The following is a 23,822-nucleotide window of genomic DNA, read 5'->3' on the forward strand; positions in this document are numbered from 1 at the left end:
TCTTTGGTTCTTTTAATTGTGATGATTTTGGCTCACATTTAACAAAAATCTCAACAAATTACAATACTTCATAAGACCAATAAAAAACATTTTTAGTGAATTGTTGGCCTTCTGGAAAGTATGTTCATTTACTGTATATGTACTCAATACTTGGTAGGGGCTCCTTTGCTTTAATTACTGCCTCAATTCGGTGGCATGGAGGTGATCAGTTTGTGGCGCTGCTGAGGTGGTGTGGAAGCCCAGGTTTCTTTGACAGTGGCCTTCAGCTCATCTGCATTTTTGGTCTCTTATTTCTCATTTTCCTCTTGACAATACCTCATAGATTCAGTCAAGCACACCAACACCATGGTCATTTAACCAACTTTTTTTGGGCTATGAGCTTCTCCACCCTTCCTCCAGACTCTAGGACCTTGGTTTCCAAATGAAATACAAAACTTGCTCTCATCTGAAAAGAGGACTTTGGACCACCGGGCACCAGTCCAGTTCTTCTTCTCCTTAGTCCAGGTAAGACGCCTCTGACGTTGTCTGTGGTTCAGGAGTGGCTTAACAAGAGGAATACGACAACTGTAGCCAAATTCCTCGACACGTCTGTGTGTGGTGGCTCTTGATGCCTTGACCCCAGCCTCAGTCCATTCCTTGTGAAGTTCACCCAAATTCTTGAATGGATTTTGCTTGACAATCCTCATAAGGCTGCGGTTCTCTCGGTTGGTTGGGCATCTTTTTCTTCCACACTTTTTCCTTCCACTCAACTTTCTGTTAACATGCTTGGATACAGCACTCTGTGAACAGCCAGCTTCTTTGGTAATGAATGTTTGTGGCTTACCCTCCTTGTGAAGGGTGTCAATGATTGTCTTCTGGACAACTGTCAGATCAGCAGTCTTCCCCATGATTGTGTAGCCTAGTGAACCAAACTGAGAGACCACTTTGAAGGCTCAGGAAACCTTTGCAGGTGTTTTGAGTTGATTAGCTGATTGGCATGTCACCATATTCTAATTTGTTGAGATTGAATTGGTGGGTTTTGTTAAATGTGAGCCAAAATCATCACAATTAAAAGAACCAAAGACTTAAACTACTTCAGTCTGTGTGCATTGAATTTATTTAATACACGAGTTTCACAATTTGAGTTGAATTACTGAAATAAATGAACTTTTCCACGACGTTATAATGTATTGAGATGCACCTGTATCTATCACGATTAATCGCATCCAAAATAAGTTTGTTTTCATAATGTATGTTGTGTGTACTGTGTATATTTATATAAATACACACATACATATTCATATTTATATATGATTTATACTATACATAAATATTATAAATAAAAATATTAAATAAACAATATTATATAAATGTGTGTAATTTTATAAATAAAAAAATTATAATAAAAATAATAAATAATGTTAAACATATGTAAACAAAAACCTTTATTTTGGATGCCATTAATCGCGATTAATCGTTTGACAGCACTATTAATCTTATATAGAAAACTAAGATTTGCATATATATATATATATATACATATACACACACACACACATACAGTATATGAAGTAAAAAATAAACTAGTCATTGTGCTCATTTCTGTTCCAAACGTAGAGGTTTTCTATTCTATTATTTTGTTTTGCATTGTTAGATGTTTAAACCTTTTTTAATTATATAAACCGTTGTTCCGTATCGTCCGCGTCTCCGGTTGTGCTGTTCTTCAGGAGATATTTTAGATCAAAGTACACCAGCAGATCAGTAGATCTAGTATTGTGAAACGCATTTATCATCACTCATCTCTGACAGGAACCAAAGTGGACATTCGAGGTCACAAACTATGGCATTTATTTCAAAGGCTTTTCTGCTTACATTTGTACAATAAATTACACACGGTCCATCTTCTGATGAGCTTAATAAATATGATAGAACTTCCCGTTAAGCTTTGACACTCTCTCTCTCTTTTGCTCGTCTTTACAAACATCTCTGAACATTTTTGTAAAGATCCATAAAACTTTACAGTTCATGTACAGATTGGAAAATACCACATTATAAAAAAAGAAAAAAAAAGAAAACCTGGTACAAGCACAGTTGAACAGAAATGCACAAAGACGAGAATGAAAAAGTATGAAAAACTGAATCAAAACTAACTTCTATGCAAGAACGAAACACAAAAGAACGGATAAGAAAATGGACATGCTTCTACCTTCCGAATGTACACAGACACTACAGTTAAAACAGTAAAACTGTACAGAAACGTACATGGTATTAACAGTGCAAGATATTAAATAGCTTGACTCGAAACACACTTCTCAATATACAAATGTATAACAAAGGCATACTATTACATACAAGTGCCAAACGCTACAGACCTTCAGGTTATGATACAAGAGGGAGTCTATACAAAGGAAACTCTGGAGATCTTCAGTACATACGTCGCATCGTAACCCTTTCCCTGGTCAGATCGCGCAGGATGAAACCACCGAGGTTTAGAGAAGAAAGCGCTGACGTTTTCAAAGTAAAGAGAGCGACATCAAAATATAGGATGATGTTCCTTGGTTCTCGTAGCTTCTCTTGGTTTCGTGGTAACTTGACTCTAGTTCTACTTTTAAAGCAGTAATTCACCCCAAATCCTCATGTCATTCCACACCATGCTGTTATTTTTCCTGGAAGTGGCTGTTGTGCTATATTTGAAGTCTTATAAAATCAAGATAGATGCGGAAGCTTGAATAATACAATAAAAAAGGTAATTGCGACGTTTTATCTCGCAATTCTGCCATTTTTCTCATTTCTCACATCTCCCTATAAGTATTTTTTTCTTGCAGTTGCAAGTTTACACCTAGCAATTCTGCCATTTTTTTTAGTTTTTCACAATTTTGACTTTTTCCCCTCAGAATTCAGCATCTTGAAATTATGCCGTTTTTCTTAGAATTCGGAGTATACATCTTGCAATTCTGACTTTGTTTTCCTCAGAATTCTAAATTTGCATCTCACAATTGAGTTTGTCACAATTTTAACATAGTTAGTCAGAATTCTGAGTTTAAATGTTGCAAATCTGATGTATTTTTCTCAGAATTCTGCATTTACATCTCACATTTTTGACTTTTTTCCCCCTCAGTTTCTCACAATTTTACTTTTTTCCTAAGAATTGAGTTTGCATCTTGCAATTTAGATTTTTTTTCTCAAAATTCTGAGTTTACACCGCTGAGAATTCTGAGTTTACATCTCACAATTTTGAGTTGTTCCTCCCTCATTATTCTAAGTTTGTCTTGTAATTCTGATGTATTTTTCTCGAATTCTAAACTTACATTTTGACTTTATTCTCAGATTTATTAGTTTACATCTCACAATTCTGCCGTTTTTTTTCCTTTTTTTTTTTTCTTGGAATTTCAGTTTAAATCTGCAATTCTGACTTTTTCAGAATTCTAAATTTGCATCTCAAAATTTTGACTTTACATGGAATTCGGCGTTTACAATTCACAATTGAGTTTGTCACGATTCTGTTGTTTTTAAAAAAAGATCAGAATTCTGAGTTTACATCTCACATTTTTACTACCCCCCCCCTCAAAATTCCAAGCTTCTCACAATTTTACATTTTCCCCCCTAAGAATTGAGTTTGCATCTTGCAATTTAGATTTTTTTTCTCTCTCCAAATTCTGAGTTTACATTTCACAATTCTGTCATTTTTCTCAGAATTCTACATTTACATCTTGCAATATTTTCCCCTCAGAACAGAGTTTGCATTTTGCAATTATGCCATTCTTGTTTAAATTCTGTATTTAAATTTCGTAAGTCTGACAATTCTGAGTTTAGATCTTGCACTTTTGAATTTGAGTTTCACGTCACAATTCTGTCATTTTTCTCAGAATTCTACACTTACATCTCTGAGAATTCTGAGTTTACATCTCGCAATTTTGAGTTGTTCCTCCCTCAAAATTCTAAGTTTATGTCTTGTAATTCTGATGTATTTTTCTCGAATTCTAAATTTACATTTTGCAATTTTGACTTCATTCTCAGACTTATTAGTTTAACATATGACAATTCTGCCGGGGTTTTTTTTTTCAGTTTAAATCTTCAATTCTGACTTTTTTTTCCAGAATTCTAAATTTGCATCTCAATTCTGATGTATTTTTCTCAGAACCCTGAGAATCTCTCTAAATCTATAGAACCTCAAAATCGTGAAAAAAAGAGTCAGAATGGTGAGATAAAAGTCACAGTTACCTCTTGTTTTTTTTATCCTGTGGTGGAAACGAGCTTCCACAGATTTGTTGGAGAAACAGACTGAAATGATTGTTGTAGGGAAAACAAACATCTGCTTTTGTGTTTCACAGGAAAATATCATCATCTGGTTTTGGAAGAACATGAAAGCATTTTCATTTTTAGGTGAACTGTTGCTTTAACCCACAGTCCACCCTGCTGTCACAAGCCACCAAACCAGCGGACCGTTTCCCACAGTGACAATGAAGTGCTTTACTACTCCACATCCTACACTTACGGCAATGGGAAAAGAGGTGGGAAATGGAAATAAGGAAGACATAAACACACAAAGGCTACGTACAGAACAGACCGGCATCTGTCATTGCACTCGATCACAGATGAATCTGTCATTGCACTTCTGAATACTGCCACATTAACCATTAAAACCCCACAGGGTCTGGATAGATTTCAGTAGTAAAATACATTTAGAATCCTGGCTGCCAGAAAAAGACATCAATTCTCAAATTGTCAACAATCATAATACATTTCACCTCCAGAGATACTGAACGCAAACTCTCTCCAAACGTCTAAATAGCCCTTAGCCCGACTCGCTCGCTCCTCCTTCAGCCATTTGTCGACAAGACAAACACATGAACAAACGCAGATGATCGAGTGGGGAACGGTGAAGATGAAGGGCTGATCAACATATCTTTCATAAGGCTTTCTGAAATCATTCAAAATAAAGCAATGGACAAATCAGGATTTAACATTCATAAGGCGTGATCTGAACCAAAACACATCCAAGTCAAATTTAACCCTAAAACATATATAAATTCACTTCACAATTGAATTTAGTTTAAATTATTAAATTCTCAATTCACTTTCAACGGTGATTCTGATTACTGCAATATGCCATTTTTTATTATCTATTCAATAAACAATAATATGCAAAAAAATCTTTCATAATGAAACCAATTTTTACGGCCATTAAGATTTTGTTTTTCATTATGACATGATTTATATATTATTATTTATTAAATATATAATTCTCATTCTCAATTGTCACTGTAACAGTATTTTTTTTAAATTATATATTAAATAATTATGTTAAAAATATAAGTATAAAAGAATTGCATAATGAAACTCATTATAAAGGCCTTTAAGATTTATTTTCTTTGTGAAATTACTTGTATTCAACTATTTATTAAATATACAATTCAAATTATTTTCAATGTTTTTGTAAAATTACTGTAACACAGTATATTTTAATTATATATTTAATAAACAAGCAGATATATGAAACATTTCACAATTAAAAATGAGACCTATTTTTAGAGCATTAATTTTTTTTTCACTGTGAAATTTACAATTATTATTGCCAGTGGTGATTCTCATTACTCCAATACAGTGTTTTTAAAATTCACAATGAAAAAAGCATAACGAAACCTGTTATTTTTTGTTGTGAAATTGCTTAAATCATTTCCATTCTCAGTGATTATCATAAATCTCATTACTGTAATACAGTATTTTATATATATATAGAAATGAATGCAAATTGCATTCATTGTGAAATTATGAATCAGTGGTGATTCTTATTACTGTAATACAGTATTAAAAAAAAAATTATATTTAATAAATAATAACATATATTTGGGGGGGGCGGGGGGGAAATCACAATTTAAAAAATGCAGTAAATTTACTTTATATCTTTGTTTTCTTTGAGCAATTTTTTTTTTTTTATATATATAAATACATATATATAATTTTAGGGTGAAATATGACCTGGACAGACTCTTGATTCCTGTTTTGATTAAAAAGAAAACCAGACATTCTGTTTCATGTGAGTTTGGGCTCTGTTATGAAGCACACACATCTACCCCTGGATTACAGGTTACCCAGCACTGAGCGTTTCCCAGCATTCCTCACGAGTGCCCAAACCGTAAGGCACTGGAGCGTCGACTGACCATCGGTGTATTTCCATGTTTCTAAACTCCGCCGCCTCATAAACAGCTCTGGCCCGGGACCGACTTCATACCGGTGGATCTGAGGGTGAATTACAGAGTTCACTCACTGTAGATGAATTCATATTCAAAGACAGAATCAAATATTCATAATGGTCAAAAATGAAGGGACTGGTTTGTAAAAGGAACGGACGAACGAACAAACAAACAGAAATAGTCTTTGTCCTGTTGTCAAACCCGACCCACCCACAACTCTCAAGAAAAAAAGTGCACTTGAGTGCAATTAGCTTGCCAAGGAAACAGTTGTCGATATAAAATAGTGCTTGTTGCTGTCTGGTGGCTATGGTTTCGTGCCGTCGCTGTGTCTCTGGGGCAGGCCGAGGCGGGCCGGGTGCTGGTTAAGTGCTCTGTGCTGCTCGCCGCCGGCGTCCCGCTGCTGTCACCTGCACTCCACGGACAGCCCCGAGCTCTGCGGTGCGCCGGACACCGTGGGCTCGGCCAGAGTCAGCATGACAGCCGCCGTCAGAGAGCTGGAGGACGGCGAGGACGAGGACGAGGACGAGGCCGCCGCTGCACCTGCTGGGACACAAGAGAGGTACGGGTCAGCGTCAGGGGAAACAGGTTAGGGAGTCTTTTAAAGTCAGATTTTCATGCTAATCTTGCAAACTCTGGACAGGCGAAAAAAGTGATTCAAAGAATATTTCTTGGAATCAGCTGTTCAAATAGTTTTGGAAAATTCTGATATTTGATCGTTGTTTACAGGGCTCCAGACAAAACAAAAACAAAAAAAAATATCGAGTAAGGAGCCATTGGCTCTTAGGCACGTAGGTGCCACAGAATAAACGTGTTTTATTTATTTTATAATTATTATTATTATTTTTTACATTTGAACATTTGTGACCCTGGAGCACAAAAGCAGTCTTCAGTCGCTGGGGTATATTTGTAGCAATAGCCAACAATACATTGTATGGGTCAAAATTATAGATTTTTCTTTTATGCCAAAAATCATTAGGATATTAAGTGAAGATCATGTATGAAGATATTTTGTAAATTGTCATTTTTGATTAGTAATATGCATTGCTAAGAACTTCATTTGGACAACTTTAAAAGGTGATTTTCTCAATATTTTGATTTTTTTTGCACCCTCAGATTCCAGATTTTCAAATAGTTGTATCTCAGCCAAATATTGTCCGATCCTAACAAACCATACATCAATGGAAAGCTTATTTATTCAGCTTTCAGATGATTTATAAATCTCAATTTCGAAAAATTGACATTTAAGACTGGTTTTGTGGTCCAGGGTCACATTTCAATCATACTGCCATGTGTTTATGTCTCATCTATTCTTGACTTTATCAGCATTTTAATCCGTCTTGTAGATGACCTGGGAACTAATAATCACTTAAAGTGGGAATTAAATGTCTTTTCCAGCTTGAAATATACAGTCACAAAGAATCTGTGCCAGTATCACGGACCATAAGCATCACTTGGCCACTGAGTGTAGTTTGGGCTCCTCCTCAATGCATCCTATAAATGTATCTGTTTTTCTTCATTAATAAAATACAATTTTACAGGAGGAGTTGAATCATGTAGACAACAGGTTAAGTAAAAATATGAATATGCAATAGCACATAAATATAGCAAAAAGCTCCTCTTTCTAGCTGACTGATGAGCTTATGGACACTGAGTGGTTATTCTGAGGTAAATGTATTATTACAGTGCAATGTTTACAAGCTTTACACGTTTTCTGCCGTTTGATACATAATGAGCGATTACATGAGACATTTCAGTAAGTTGTACTGTAGGCTCTCTTATAAATAGCCTACCTTTTGATGTTAATTCATGTTCACTGTGTACTATAGTAGCAAAGAGAAAGATGGTGGGTTCACTTGCTGCTTGAACTGAGGCGCTAAAGCCATCTCGCGATTTTTTTCCCACTAAAACTTTGATGCACATCGTCTCAGTTTAATACGTGAACATAAAAGATGTGATCGCAAAACAATCAGGAAAAAAGGCATTGCATGCAAATTTTTAAGTCATAACATGTAAATATATAGCCACCAGTGAAAAACTTCCCTCAAAAATTAATATTTTTGGTCGCAAATCGCAGTCTGGAGCCCTGTGTTTAGGAAGCAATGATGTTTTGAAATGACACCAGTGTCTATGGTAACATCCTAAACTGTAAAATGAGCACAATTTAAACGACGATTTCAACATCTTCACAGGTAAAATAATACCAGTTTTGGCAAAAAAAAAAAAAAAAAAATTCAGTCAAATAAATGATTATGTATGTTACATATAATTTGTCTGAACAAAAACATACATTTAAAGTTCACATCAAATCCAATAATATAACCACTAGATTTTTTTTCTAATTTAATTTATTTACAATTAATTAAAAATGGATTGCATTACCTTTCACGTCTTAGTGTCATGGTAATTAAAACTACTAAAAATTGTTTTCAGCATCCTTGGCGACTAACTGAAAGAAGTTTAAATACTACAATGAATAAAACTGAAATTAAAATAAATGGAATTAAACCGAAAAATAAAAAGGAACAAAAACTAATAAAAACGACAAAAGCACATTACAACATTAATAAAACTTAAAGAAAAATTTGAAATGTTGTCTTGGCAACTAACTTAAGTTAAAGTTGAGGTAGTAAAATGACTAAAATTGGAATAAAAATAAATTAAAGAAATACACAAACATTTTTTTTTTTTAATTAATAAAAATGACAAAAACACAAAAATTTGAAAAGCTAAACAGAAATATATAAAAAACCTCAAAATATTTAAAATGACAAAAGCTCACAATAACGTTTCCAAAAGTTAGAAAGGTTGCCTTGGCAGCTAAGTTATCAGGGGAATAAAATATATTAAAATTAAATTGAAACATAAAAACTAAAATGACAAAAGTAAAACAAAAAATTTAAAACAATTAGAAATGGTGTCTTGGAAACTAACTGAAATAAGTTTAAGTACTAAAATTGCTAAAGCTGACAGTGAAATACAGATAAATTAAGGCTAAACAGAAAAAGTAAATATAAAAGACAAAAGAATGACATAAAATAAACTTGTACCAAAATTAAAATGAAAACTGAAAATATACAAATAAAACCTCATTCAAAACCGTAATAAATACTATAATAGTGTACAAGCAACACTAAAATAATACTGCTCAACACAAACTGAAAGGTGATTAATAAAGCACTCACTCTCTCTCTCCTTCTTCTTCATGCGCTTGCGTCTCCTGTCGATGGAGGCCACCTCAGATTTGAGCAGGAGGTAGTGATTCCTGATGTCCTGCAGTTTTTCCTGAAGGAAAGCTATCCGCTCTAGACTGCTCATCTTCTCCAGGTCCGCTGGAGAGACAGGAGTGAAAAGCAATCAGAATCAAACGTTCATTTCTTCTTATTGAGAATCTGTGGCCGTCTGAGGCACTTACACATCTGGAAGCTCCACTTGCTCCGGCCGTGGGAGTGCTCCGGCTCGCCGTGTTTGTGGTACTTGTGGCCTGAGGGGGGCGTCCGGCCGGAGCACTTGGGAGGGATGGCTGTCTTCAGCTCGCTGCTGCTCTTGGATGAGGGGGATTTGGCAGTGCTCTCGCTCATACACTGGTCCTCACTGTCACTGCTGTGGGCTGCAGCACCACCCGGAGGAGAGGAGAGGAGACACAAACACTGATCGTCACAAACATGAAAGCTCATATGTGACCCTGGACCACAAAACCAGTCATAAGGGTCTTTTTTTATTGGAAACACCATCTGAAATAAGCTTTCCATTGATGTATGGTTTGTTAGGATAGGACAATATTTGGCTGAGATACAACTATTTGAAAATCTGGAAAATCAAAATATTGAGAAAATCGCCTTTAAATTTGTCCAAATGAAGTTCTTAGCAATGCACATTACTAATCAAAAATTAACTTTTGATATATTTACAGTAGGAAATTTACTAAATATCTTCATGGAACATGATCTTTACTTAATATCCTAATGATTTTTATCATAAAAGAAAAATTGATCATTTTGACCCATACAATGTAATATTGTTGGCTATTGCTTCAAATATACCCGTGCTACTCGTGACTGCTTTTGTGCTCCAGTGTCACATTTATCCAAAGCGACTTACAAATGAGGACAATGGAAGCAATCAAAATCAACAAAAGAGCAATGATATACAAGTGCTATAACAAGTTTCATTTAGCCTAAGCAGGACACATAGCAAGGTTAGTTTTTTTTTTTTTTTAATTATATAATAAATAAAAAGAAGACAGATAGAATAGAAAAAGAATGGAGAAGCTAAAGTTAAAGAAAACAAGCAGTTAGTAAATGAACGGAGTCTAAAAGAGGCAAGTTATATTTGCCTTTATAATCACATAAAATTGTATTATACGGAATAAAAAACAAAAACAAACTATGCTTGAGTTTGATTTAAATAAGTCTTCAGTACGTGTGAAAACAAAGCACTTATGCAGGGCTTCCCAAACTGGGGTTTGTGCTAATAGGTATTATTAATTAAAGCTAATAATAAATAATTAAACTATTTATTATTTTTACATTTTATAATTTAATTAAATAATTTCCTATAATTTTACTACAATGCAATTCTAATAATTTATTAATATTTATAAATAAAAGAAGTGATAAATAAAACAAAAATAGATCAAATATTTTAAATGTTGTTCTATTGTATTTGTTGTTAAATTATTGAAATAATAAATTAAAACCACAGCTGGTACTTAAAGTAAATATTTTAGGTCAAACTCAATGGACTTCCTTCAGTTTTCAGGACCCACACTTTCTATCAATGCAGTGAAAGTGGAAAAACTGCAGATTATATTATTATTGTATTAAAAAAAACACATCAATTAGGGCTGCACGATTTGGGAAAAGAAAACATTTTCAGGTTTGCTGCACTTGTTTGTAGGCTAAATAATAATAATAATAATAAAATATTACCACTACTACTACCACATAAAAATATAAAAGTGACTAAATAAATTAGGAAATATTATTATAGTAGTATTTCACTGCAAAAAAAAAAAAAAAAAAAAAAAAAACATTACAACTGAAATTCATTTACAACCTTTGTTTTCAGCTTCATTTTCAAACATTAAATCATCAAACATAAAAAAAAACCCAGTCCTTAAACCTTCCCTTTCGTTGATAAGCACTTCTTATTACAGGTATGGGAAGATTATTGGTGCATGTTTCCAAATAATGCAGCCTTAATATTAATATTACACTACAATAATCTAACCAAAACTCGGTGTGAAAGTGTGCTGAGAGTTAGGTACATTGTGAATGCAAAGAGAACTAGACTCATACTCCACACAGCTTATATCTGGGTCAACTAAAAGTGGTTTGAGAGGACTTCAGTGTAAGAAAACCAAACCTTAGGTATCTGTTTTTACTGGCAGCACAGCGTGAGCAAACCATAACTTCATTTGGAGACAAAAGCAATCACTTAAAGTGAGTTACTGAAGTCAGTGAACTCCTACAGCTTTTCATCACAGGTGATTTACAGAATGACGCTACACTGCTGCAATACACACTCAAAACACTAAAGAAATGGATGTGCAGAGACACTTGAACACGCTCATCTCTGCAGGAACAAAAGACTGGCAATCTGGAAGGACTAGAGAAGGACTGAATTACACAGGAGCTGCTTTTTGTAGAAATAAAGCTCTCGAGCAATTGTGCTGAAGCTTATCAACGCTCCACTGACATCTATGAAAAAGCTCTTCAAGCAGATGTCGGTGTTCTGTTACCTGGTTTGCGGCTCTTCTTGGGATGTAAGCTCAGGTTTTTATGACTGCGCTTGTGTTTCTTTGATGCTCCGCCGCCTTGAGACTCCTTGTGTCGCTTCTGACTGGATGCGGCTGTGAGACAGATGAGAGCTCGGTGAGAAAATGCATTTCTTGGAATGATGAGGAGTAATTTTTTAGATTTTAACTAGTCAAGGTTCAAAGAATATTCACAACACAATCAGTGAAACAAGCAGGTTTTACATTTAAAAACACCAGACTTGGCACGGTTGAGTTATTAGCTAAAATGTAAGGTTGCTTGTTACAGCGCCACCTTGTGACCGACTTTTTGAAAGATTTGGTACACACATTTGTTTTAACACGATGTACAAATATATACATTTTTGTAATGGCAGGCCATTCAGATTCTATGTTAGTAACTGCTGAATTTTGATTGGCTTTTAAATGTAGCCAAGTCATAATAGAGGATAAGTTGGGATAAGAGGCACACCAATTTTCAACATTATGGATCATACGGCTGTGGAATTATAGCTCGTTTTTTCGTCGTTGTAGCGTCCCCTATATGCAGAATTTTTCAAAACTTGGTGTGCATCCTCAGAATGTCCTGTTGTCTGTGTGCATCGAGTTTCATTAAGCTTGGACAATGCATTCAGCAGCTATAGGTCAGCTCGTAAAAATGGCCACTGCATGGCCAATTAATTAACTAATATCTTTGCCGCAATATCAAAATTCTTTTTTGTTACGAGTGTCTGGGGTTGATGCATGCTAAGGTTCTTAGAAAAACTGCAAGATTTCAACACTCAGTTTTTAAAAAGTTAAACGTCACAAAGCATCACTGTAGATAATCAAGATATTTTCTGCATGGCAGGTCAGAATTTATGAAGTATCAGCCACATTTTGTAATATCTTTTTGAAGGGGTGGTTGATTATGATTAAAAAAATTTTACCTTTTGTTGGTGTGTAATGTTGCTGTTTGAGCATAAACAACCCTTAAAGTTCAATGCAAAGTGAGATATTTTCTTTTACAAAAAAGGCTCGTAGGGACTGCAACAAGTTTCTTACTGGGTTTGTGTCATCACTATTGATGTTTACATAAACCCTGCCCCCTGGGAACATGCAACTACCCGTGATGGTGAGGGGCGTGAAGTCTCTGGACTATTTCTGAGGGACGGTCTTCACAGAACCAGGAACTCAACAGACTGTTTTGACAAGAACAGAAACAGCGGTGCAGAATAAAGGTAAAATTATGTGTTTTAAACGAAGCATGAACACGTTACTCTGCACCTCATAAACACAATCAAGCCTTCGAAAAAAGCTGATCAACCACCCCTTTAAATCATTTTAAATAATTTAAGAATTTAAGTAATCGGAAAGAAATTCTTTATAATTCTGTAAAAAAAAAAAAGAAAAAAAAAGAAAATGTTAAAAATAATAATTTAACAGAAACAAATATTTAAATCTGCATATATATATGCTACCATTAAAAAATGTGGGTCTATAAGATGTTTGATTTTGAAAGTCTCTTCTGCTCACCAAGGCTGCATTTATTGGATCAAAAATACAGTAAAAACAGTAATATTGTGAATTATTATTACAATTGAAAATATCTGGGGGTTTATGCAAATACATTGTAAAATGTAATTTATTCCTGTGATCAAATCTGTATTTTCAGCATCATTACTCCAGTCTTCAGTGTCACATGATCCTTCAGAAATCATTCTAATATGCTGATTTGCTGCTCAAGAAACATTTCTGATTATTATCAATGTTGAAAACAGTTGTGCTGCACTATATTTTTGTGGAAACTGATACATTTTATTTTTCAGGATTCTTTGATGAATTGAAAGTTCAAAAGAACAGCATTTATTTGAAATATAAATCTTTTGTAACATTATAAATGTCTTTACTGTCACTTTTAAACTATTTAATGCATCCTTGATAAATAAAAGCATAACTTTATAAAAAAAGAATAACTAAATTTGAATGGTAGTGTATATCAAATCCCATGCAGTACCTTCACACTTATGCTGCAATATATATATATATATATATATATATATATATATATATATATATAAAAAGGACACATGCAACGTTACCTTAGAATTGGACCAAAACAAAACAGGTTTGGAAGCATCAGATACACACACTGGACCACAAAACCAGTCATAACGGTCAATTTTGTGAAATTGAGACTTATACATCATCTGACAGCTGAATAAATATGCTTTCCATTGATGTGTGGTTTGTTAGGATCGGACAATATTTGGCCGAGATACAACTATTTGAAAATCTGGAATCTGAGGGTGCAAAAAAATCGAAATATTGCGGAAATAACCTTTAAAGTTGTGAATTTTTGTAAATTTATGAAATATCTTCATGATTTGAACATAATATCCTAATGATTTCTAGCATAAAAGGAAAATCTATATTTTTGACCCATACAATATATTTTTGGCTATTGCTACAAATATACCTGTGCTACTTATGACTGCTTTTGTGCTGCAGGGTCACATATGATGTAGGCGACAGTACGTACCTTTATTCTTCTGCTCGCTCTCCTGCTGGCTGCAGTTGCTTAGCGTGAGGCTACAGTTGCTGTTACTGTTGCAGGACAGGTTTCCATCGAAGGCCTTGGAAGGGGAACCTGCCCCCTCCTCTTGAGGAATCTCCTGGATTTCTCCACCCAAGCTCTCCACCTCCACTGTGCTGCTGTCGGACTCGCTGCGCCCCCCCGCCTGCTCCTCCATCAGAGCTCCTGTCGGTGAAGAGACAGCTGGAGGACTGGCGGGTGGCACGGCGGGCGACGACGGTGCTCGGACCTCAGCGGGTCCTTCGCCCACAGCAGGCGACTCCGGCGTAGTCGGAGGCGTGTTGAGGACCGAATTGGTGCCGCTGCTCGGATGCTCCTGCAGCTTGTCCTCGGCGATCTCCTCGTCCCGGGCGGGTTCGACGCAGGGCTCATCCGGAGCCGTTACGGCGGGCGGAGGCGAGTTAGCCGCCTCGGTATCCGAGTCTGAAAACAGCTCCTTTAGGGTCTTCTTGGGCCATTGAACTTGGATACTGGACCACACGTCCTTCTGGCCTTTGGTACGACAGCCAGGTGACCTTTCTTCAATCCCTGTGGATATTTTGGCTCTTTTCTCCGGGATCTCCCAGAATCCCGAACGCCCTCTTTTATTCTTCTCCTTCACTCCGTTGTATTTCTTTGAAGGGGAGCCCTTGGTTTTGGGATTTCCTCTTGGTTCTTCCTTGGTTTGTGGTTCTGTTGGAGGATCTGCTTCGTCCTCAGAGCTGCTACACGATTGAGCGCCTCTATCCTCCACCGGGCCTCGTTCTTCTAACTTTTTGGGTGAACTACTTGGCAGCCAATCGCCTCCTCTGCTGCTTCTAGTTTTGCCTTTCGCTGGGCTTTTCAAAGCGCGTTCGCCTTGACCTTCTGCCTTTTTTCTTCTGCCGCCAGAACCTTCGAGCTCCACCTCAAATTGGCCCTTTCTCTTGCCCGTTTCTGGGCCGTCCTGGACGCTCGGCTCCTCGTCCGCGACCGCGGGAGCTTTGAAGGCTTCAGACGGGCTTCCGCTGTCCCAGTGCTGTGGTGTACGCGGGCGCTCTGGAAGACCTGCTTTCCGAAGGCTCGCTCGAGCTCCTGGATGATCCTCTTCGTCGTGATCAGCGTCACCGTCGTCTTCTCGCTCACTGTCGTCTGAGGAGCTTTCAGAGCCTGTGCGAAACAGAGGGATGGCACTAAAACATTAGCTCTGCTGCAGTGCTAAATTAGACAACTGAAACGGGTTTCCCACACCTTTTCGTCAATGGATTTATGCAATTTTATTTTAGTATCATTGATATACTATGTTTTTGTTAATATTTTGAAATATATATTTTTTTTTTTTAAACTTTTTAAAAGAAGTCTCTTCTGCTCACCAAGGATGCATTTATTTGATCAAAAATACAGTAAAACAAAAATATTGTGAACTATTTTTCCAATTTAAAATAGCTGTTTTCTATGACAATATATGTTAAAATGTAATTTATTTTTGTGATCAAAGCTGAATTTACTCCAGTCTTCATTACTCCATGATCCTTCAGAAATCATTCTAATATGCTGATTTGCTGCTCAAAAAAACATTTATTATTTATTATTATCATTTATTATTATTATCAGTGTTGAAAACAGTTGTGCTGATTCATTTTTGTGGAAATCATGATATTTATTTCCTGGACTCTTTGATAAATAGCAAGTTCTTTTGAAATCAGAATCTTTTGCAACATTATAAATGTCTTTACATTCACTTGATCAATTATGCATCCTTGTAGAAAAAAACAGTATTAATTTTCCTTAAAAAAAAGAAAGAAAAGAAAAAGAATCTTACATGTCATGTCTTTACTGTCAGTCTTAATTTAAAGCATCCTTGCTTATTTAAAGTATTCATTTCTTTTTAAAAATGATTGAATGGAACGTAATTGAATGGTAGTGTAAATAAACAAAAATAAATAAATAAATGTGACACTTTTTAAATTTTGCCTAATATGAAAATTGCCTAATATGACCAAGATTTCCATGAAAAGGGAACCTGTAGGGAACAAGTAAGCTTAAAGGTGAAGTGTGCCATTTCTAAGCCACTAGTGGAACAAAACATGAACAGAGACAATGACAAGAACAAGAACTTTTCCAAAGAGGTTTCCCAAATGCTGGCAATGCATATACAGGTAGTCCTATACTCATGTGATTGGTTGATTCAAAAGTTAATCTGCTGAAAAAGACTGTTTTGAAAGCATCACAGTGACACTCTTTAGGAAGTCAAATTACTAATGACTGTTATATAGTGACTCTGAACACAAGGAAGTATTTTAGCATTGAAAAATTGCACTTCACCTTCAAGTAAGACTTGTAATTAAACAGTGTGAATATAAAGGTACCTGGGAGGCCGTTGAGAATGGATGTGATCTCAATGGGCTTGACGGGCGTCTGCTGGCTTCCTTTATCACCATACTCCTCCATCGTGGAGAAAGCATCACTGCCGGAGTTCGGTTTGGACAATCGGTTGATGCGATTTTTGGATGAAGGAAGATCCTCTCTGTCTGTCAGTCTCTCTATTCGGTCTCTTTCTCGTTCGGCTTTATTCTGTGATTAAATAAAAACAGCAAATTAATAATGCAACCTCTCTAAATATGAATATGCATAAAGAATACACTACAGTGTCAGCAAGATTTTTTTTTAACGGAATTAATACTTCTATTCAGCATGGATGCACTAAATTGATCAAACCACAAATATATGCTGTTCCTTGAACTTTCTGTTCATGATAAAAAATGTATCATGGTTTCCACAAAAATATAAAATATTCAGCAGCAAAACTGTTTTCAACATTGATAATAATCAGAAATGTTTCTTGAGCAGCAAATCAGCATATTAGAATGATTTCTGAAGATCATGTGACACTGAAGACTGCAGTAATGATGCTGAAAATTCAGCTGCGCATCACAGAAATAAATTACATTTTAAAATATATTATAACAGAAAACAGTCATTTTTAAATTGTAAAAATATTTCCGAAATTTTACTGTATTATTAATTAAATAAATGCAGCCTTGATGAGGATAAGAGTCATTTAAAAAAAATATTTATAAAGTCTTACAGACCACAAACCTTTAAGTATGCTGAGGGAAAAAAAAAAAAAAAAAAAGGAAATCAGACTGTACCTTTATTTTTTTGCGGTGCTTTATTTTAGGGACGTTCTTATTGGCTGGTCTGACAATCTTATCGGCTTTGACCCACTCGTCATACCTGTTAAGAGAGACAGATTGGTCAACATTTACTAAATACGGCTCCAAAACTCACAAAACTTTCTGTTTTGTTGCAATTGCGAGATGCAATGTACAAATAATGAGATATTACATTGCACAAGTCACAACTGCAAGATATAAAGTCACAATCAAAAGAACAAATGCACCATAAACAAAACGCTGCGAAAGAGCCAACATGACTAGTGTAAAGCACCAAAGCTGCAACAAGGTCTTCAGAAGATCCTGCTCTGCTATTTTTGTCAGAAATGAGCTTAAGCATCAGAAATGTCCACACAACACACACTCAAATCCAAGTCTGAGAAGAAAAACTTGAGTATGTCATGAAGACATGTCCTAGTTTTAAGGCTTGTTCATACTGACAGCATTTTGCAATGGCAAAGCAACCATAATCATTCCTTTTCAATGAGAGTTGGAAGGAAAAAACACACTCAGAACTGAAATGAAGAAGATTGTGTACTTCAGTTTCATGTGGCAACTGAAGAACTGCCCTTGAGATGAATGGGAATGCTAACGGATCGAACCCCGAGTTCACGTGATCCACCTCAATGCAATCCTCAGTACTTTAATGTCTCTGATCATCCTCTCAGATGCAGAAAAGAAGTCAAAAAGTCTTTAACGTGTCAAGCATCAAATGCACACCTGACTTGTTTCTATAAACCACCCAGAAACATTCTTCACCCGCTTCAAAGATGATGATAAAAGGCTGTATCAGTCTATCACTAAGCTCAACATTTTCCACAAGACGACACATGAAACTAGAAAGCACCTCCTCAATCTGGCAAGGATGGAAACCAAGTCGAGTTCACAAAGTACCAGTCTGATATTATAAATGCTTAAGAAGAACTGCAAAAAAGTTTTCCAGGTTAGTGCATCAAATCTCTGAAAGGAACACTAAATATCGATGAGCAGAAGTGCAAATTCTGCTTTGTTTTTGGACTTAGATCTGTGAAACAATCAGTATTTATTACTTTTGGATGGGCATAAAGTATTATTTAAACACATTTCCACATGTCAAAACCAAAAAAGCTGTGGTCCATCAAGCAGCTATGCAGCGCAGCAGCAATGATGTATTTTTGTAGGCCGACCCATAAGTTAGCATCAACCTGGTTCCACCGACAAAAACCCAATAGGATTTCTCCATTGGCTCTTGGATTATTGCAGAAAATACCAACAAGAGTTTGATTCTTACGCATTTTGCTGATGAACAAATTTTGAAGCCTCAACACAATCAGCAGAAGTAAAAAGCTAAACGTAGGCTATAAACGAACACCATAGTCACATGACGTCAACACCACCACCATTGAGTTTCGACAACTCTCTTCATTTAAAACCATTTTCAATGAAAGTTGGAGTTAGAATAGTTTTCAAGATAAACACAAACCTGTTCATTTGATGACGTTTAATGTCCCCGACAACTTCTGTACTGCTGTTTAACCACTTGTTAGAAACTGTAAAATCTTCTAAAAAACTAAAAACCTCACAAGATGGCATTACTGATCCAGTTTGTGTCGTCGAATAGGGAGTGAAACTGTTCACCAGTGGCCTTATTTCAGACATTTAACCAAAAACCCATTGATTTTGAGTCAATGGAACCGGAAATGCTTAAATGAACCGAAAACCCAATGACACAGGGATGATGGAAATGGAAGTGAAAAATGTTTCGTTTTTGGGCTTTGGCCAACAAAAACAATGTGAAAATACCTTGAGATCATGTTCACGACAAACCTTATATCAGGAATTTAACCAAAAACAAATTTAACCAAGAAAAAAAACCCACAACTGACTTCAAGATGATGGTATTGGCAGTGCTAAAATACACTTTTTTTAGGTTGTGGCCAACAAAAACATGAAAATATCTTGAGCTTGTGTTCACCACTGGCCTTATTACAGACATTTTGCCAAAAACCCATGGACTTCAGGACAATGGATTCTTTGTTTCTGGCTTGTAGCTTACAAAAACAATGTGAAAATACCTTGAGATCATGTTCACGACAAACCTTATTTCAGGAATTTAACCAAAAACCCATTAAAAAAAAACAACTGACTTCAAGATGATGGTATTGGCAGTGCTAAAGTACACTTTCTTAGGTTGTGGCCTACAAAAACATGAAAATATCTTGAGCTTGTGTTCACCACTGGCCTTATTACAGAGATTTTGCCAAAAACCCATTGACTTCAGGACGATGGATCCAGAAGTGCTAAAATTCCTCGTTTCTGGCTTCTGGCTTACAAAAACAATGTGAAAAACCTTGAGATCATGTTCACGACAAACCTTATTTCAGGAATTTAACCAAAACCCATTAAAAAAACAACAACAACTACTGACTTCAAGACGATGCTATTGGCAGTGCTAATAAAGTACACTTTCTTAGGTTTTGGCTTACAAAAACATGAAAATATCTTGCTTTTGTTCACCACTGACCTCATTTCAGACATTTAACCAAAAACCCATTCAAAAACCCACTGACTTCATTGCAATGCAAACGGAAGAGCTAAAAAGCTCGATTCTGGGTTTGGCCAACAAAAACTCTCAATCCCTGCAGACTTTCTGACTCCAGTACCATAATCTGATTGGGGCTACCAGGTTTTTCGTAAATGCAAACAGATTAGGCGTGAGTTCCCAGGGTCCTGCCTTACCTGACGTTCCAGCCACAGTAGTGCACCAGGTAGAGCACCTCTCCCCCCTCCAGGTCTGACTCTTTCACAGTGGCTTCGTACGTCTTCTGATTGCGGCCTCGCCCATACCTCACCTGCACCTTCATCCCAGGAGGATAACACTCAAACTCCTCCCCTTCCTCCCACTCCTGACTGCTGACATCCCTGCAAGAAAGACAATTCAGTACTTCCTGTTTCCTGGCCCTAGACTTCCCCCCGACAGCCCTCCCCAAAAAACCCTCCCCAAAGTGAGCTCGCTGTCTCAGCCTAGTGCTTCTGAAATCTAATTATCCTCATCTTTCCCTGTCGGATAAGTCTAGCAATCCTCCTGATAGGATGAGATTATCGGAGGAAGACATTATGGGGTCATCAGCCGACTGTCTGAACCTCAACCTGGAATATATTGAGAACTACTGCCTGTTTAAAAGGAATATTTCACCCAAAAATGAATCTTCTGTCATCACTTACTCACCCTCATGCTGTATTTATTATGTGGACCATGCCAGAAGTTTTCCAAGCTGTTCTTTCCCGTATAATGAAAGCACATGTTGACCAGTAGCTGTCAAGCTCCAAAAAGTACTGAAATAAATAAAACTGCTCCATACAATCTGTGCACTACATCCATATATTCTGAAGCCATTTGTATTTTGTATACTAATTTGTTATTTACTTTCCACACTTTAAATGCCCAAAACTAAAGTCAGAATAAGGGCTGCAGGAAATAACCAAACACCATCTTTGCTCATAGGTAATGGACTTTTTTTTTTTTTTAAATCTGAACTGTAAGCATCCTGTGACAAATTAATATATATATAAAGAATATGATACAAAAGGAAACAAAATAAATAAATACTTGGAAATTACTGAAATATATTTGTATTAATTTATTATATATAAAAAGCATTATAAAGAATATATTATAAAATATTAAAATATTGTTATTGACAATTAAATATTATTAATTATTAATATAATTAATATCAATATGAATATTAATGCAGTGGTGGCCAAAATGATTATAACACTAGTATTTTCAGCAGCTAAAAAATGGTTTTGAGTCAGTTATTTCTATCTTTTGCTGTAGTATGTCAGTAGGAAATATCAGTTTACATTTCCAAACATTCACTTTGTCATTAATTGTAATAATCCAGTGAGATGTTTGAGATCTGATCTGATCATCATCATCCAGTCTGTCTGGAATAACATGAAGAAACAGAACAAACTGAGACAGACTAAATCCACAAGAACTGTGGCAACGTCTCCAAGATGTTTCAAGAAACCTTCAAGCAAAGCTCCTGAGAAACTGCTCAAGTGCACCGAGGGCAAAAGCTGCTTTAAACACAAAGGATGCTCGGACCAAATGTTGATTTAATTTAGTTAATAGAAGTTAACTGATAAAGAAAATCTATTTATGACATTATTTTTGACAGCATGTTTACACATGTGCCTAAAACTGTTAACAGCACTGTAGCTTTGCAGGTAGGTTTCTCAAAGCAGAGACGTTGCCACAGTTCTTCTGGATTGAGTCTGTCTCAGTTTGTTCTGTTTCTTCATGTCACTCCAGACAGACTGATGATGATCTCTCAAATCTCACTGGATTATTACAATTAATGGCAAAGTGAATGTTTGGAAATGTAAACTGATATTTCCTACTGACACACTACAGCAAAAGATAGAAATAACTGATTAAAACCATTTTTTAGCTGCTGAAAATACTAGTGTTATAATAATTTTTTCCCACCACTGTATATTAAATTAATAAAATATTATTATTTATAAAAATAAAAATATATATAAAAAATAAAAATTATTACTATTATTAACTACTTTAAGTAAATAATTGTATACTAGTTAAACATCTTATAGTACATATAGTATCTTCATATCCAGTTAATTAATGTATTATACATTTTTTTTTTAAATATATTAATCAAATGTGACCCTGGACCACAAAACCAGTCTTAAGTGTCAATTTAGCTTTCCATTGATGTATGGTTTGTTAGGATCGGACAATATTTGGCTGAGATACAACTATTTGAAAATCTGGAATCTGAGGGTGCAAAAAAATCAAAATATTGAGAAAATCACCTTTAAAGTTGTCCAAATGAAGTTCTTAGCAATGCATATTACTAATCAAAAATTTACTTTTGATATATTTACAGTAGTAAATTTACAAAATATCTTCATGGAACATGATCTTTACTTAATATCCTAATGATTTTTGGCATAAAAGTAAAATCTATAATTTTGACCCATACACTGTATTTTTGGCTATTGCTACAAATATACCCCAGCGACTTAAGACTGGTTTTGTGCTCCAGGGTCACAAATAAAAAAAAATTGTTACAATTAATAAATAATTTTACACTAGTGACACTTCTAACATTTATTTTTAATATACAAAATATATAGATGTTTCACTATTACCTACTTATGTATTGATTTATTGTTGCAAATATACATAATATAAAAAAAAAATAACTGGAGACTGGTGAAACATCTACAATAATACCATGAAATATGATCAATTAATATGCTGCTTGCAAAAAGTGCACAGCCACTTTTAACTGGCCGTAAATGGAGAAAGATGCATTTTGGTGTAGTTACAGCATCTGCTACTGTAGTAGGGACTAACTATTCATGCTAACCAGCCAAACATTGTACAAAAGTCCTCAATAACCACAAAGACCTTAAAATGACCTTTATGGTGTTTTTTGGAGCTTGACAGCCTGCAGTCACTATATGAACAAGCAGCATGAACATTCTGCTAAACGTCTCCTTTAGTGTCCCACAGAAGAAAGTCAGTCATATGGCTTTGGACCAACATGAGGGTAAGTAAATGAGGTTTCTAACCTTAAAGATATTTCAAATGTGACTTTGAACTTGAGTTCAGAATGTGTGCGTGTGACAGGGAAAGGGTCAGAGTGCTGCGAGAGGCACAGAGAAGCTCAGCAAGGGGCAAATCACAAACACGTTAGAGAGCAGAGAAGAAGCCACGTTAGACAGTTAGCACACTGAACCCTACCGCTCCGCCGTGTGTAAGGACTACATAGTGTGGATAGCTCTATCGAGAGACAACCCTGGTTAGTTTGCAGCAGACAACTCAACTAGTGATGCAACAACTGAGCTGGGACTAGGCAGGACCCTGGTTCCATAGTTATTTGGTTCACTCTGAGCAAAACAATACAGAAAATGGAGGGGGGAAGCATCATTGGAAAACCACCACTGCAGGATGATCTTTGAGACGGTGGCGAAAAGCATCTACGAAGACCAGCTAACTCAAGAAGACTGGATTAGTTAGGCAAGTTTAATCTCAAAAGGCATTCAAGTCGAGTCAATGCAATCAGATTTAAATGATGAACTAAAGACCAGCAGTAGAGGAGGGAATCGTTAGAAATTTAATGGCTGTGATTCCATTTTGGTTCTGGTTTCTTCACTCAAAAATGAAA

At 35.8% G+C, this 23,822-nt stretch overlaps 1 protein-coding gene across 3 annotated transcripts in view; it reads right to left on the reverse strand.

Annotated features, from left to right (window-relative positions):
- Positions 1 to 1,810: 1,810 nt before the first annotated feature.
- The window catches only part of arid4b (AT-rich interaction domain 4B), an 88,066-nt gene continuing 66,054 nt past the window's right edge, over positions 1,811 to 23,822 (reverse strand). Inside the window, exons 17-24 of one of the 3 annotated variants that reach the window (XM_058794904.1) lie at positions 20,356 to 20,538; positions 17,614 to 17,698; positions 16,831 to 17,035; positions 14,450 to 15,631; positions 11,914 to 12,024; positions 9,586 to 9,780; positions 9,356 to 9,502; positions 1,811 to 6,713 (exon numbers count right to left, since the gene is read on the reverse strand). In XM_058794904.1, coding sequence (XP_058650887.1) covers positions 6,577 to 6,713; positions 9,356 to 9,502; positions 9,586 to 9,780; positions 11,914 to 12,024; positions 14,450 to 15,631; positions 16,831 to 17,035; positions 17,614 to 17,698; positions 20,356 to 20,538 — 2,245 coding nt within the window. In that variant the 3' untranslated portion in view covers positions 1,811 to 6,576. Of the gene's footprint in view, positions 6,717 to 9,355; positions 9,503 to 9,585; positions 9,781 to 11,913; positions 12,025 to 14,449; positions 15,632 to 16,830; positions 17,036 to 17,613; positions 17,699 to 20,355; positions 20,539 to 23,822 lie in introns of all 3 variants that reach the window. The other 2 variants (XM_058794903.1, XM_058794905.1) reach the window with 2 other exon arrangements.

Source organism: Onychostoma macrolepis, chromosome 13, assembly GCF_012432095.1.
Source record: "Onychostoma macrolepis isolate SWU-2019 chromosome 13, ASM1243209v1, whole genome shotgun sequence".
In the NCBI taxonomy this organism is placed as follows: domain Eukaryota; kingdom Metazoa; phylum Chordata; class Actinopteri; order Cypriniformes; family Cyprinidae; genus Onychostoma; species Onychostoma macrolepis.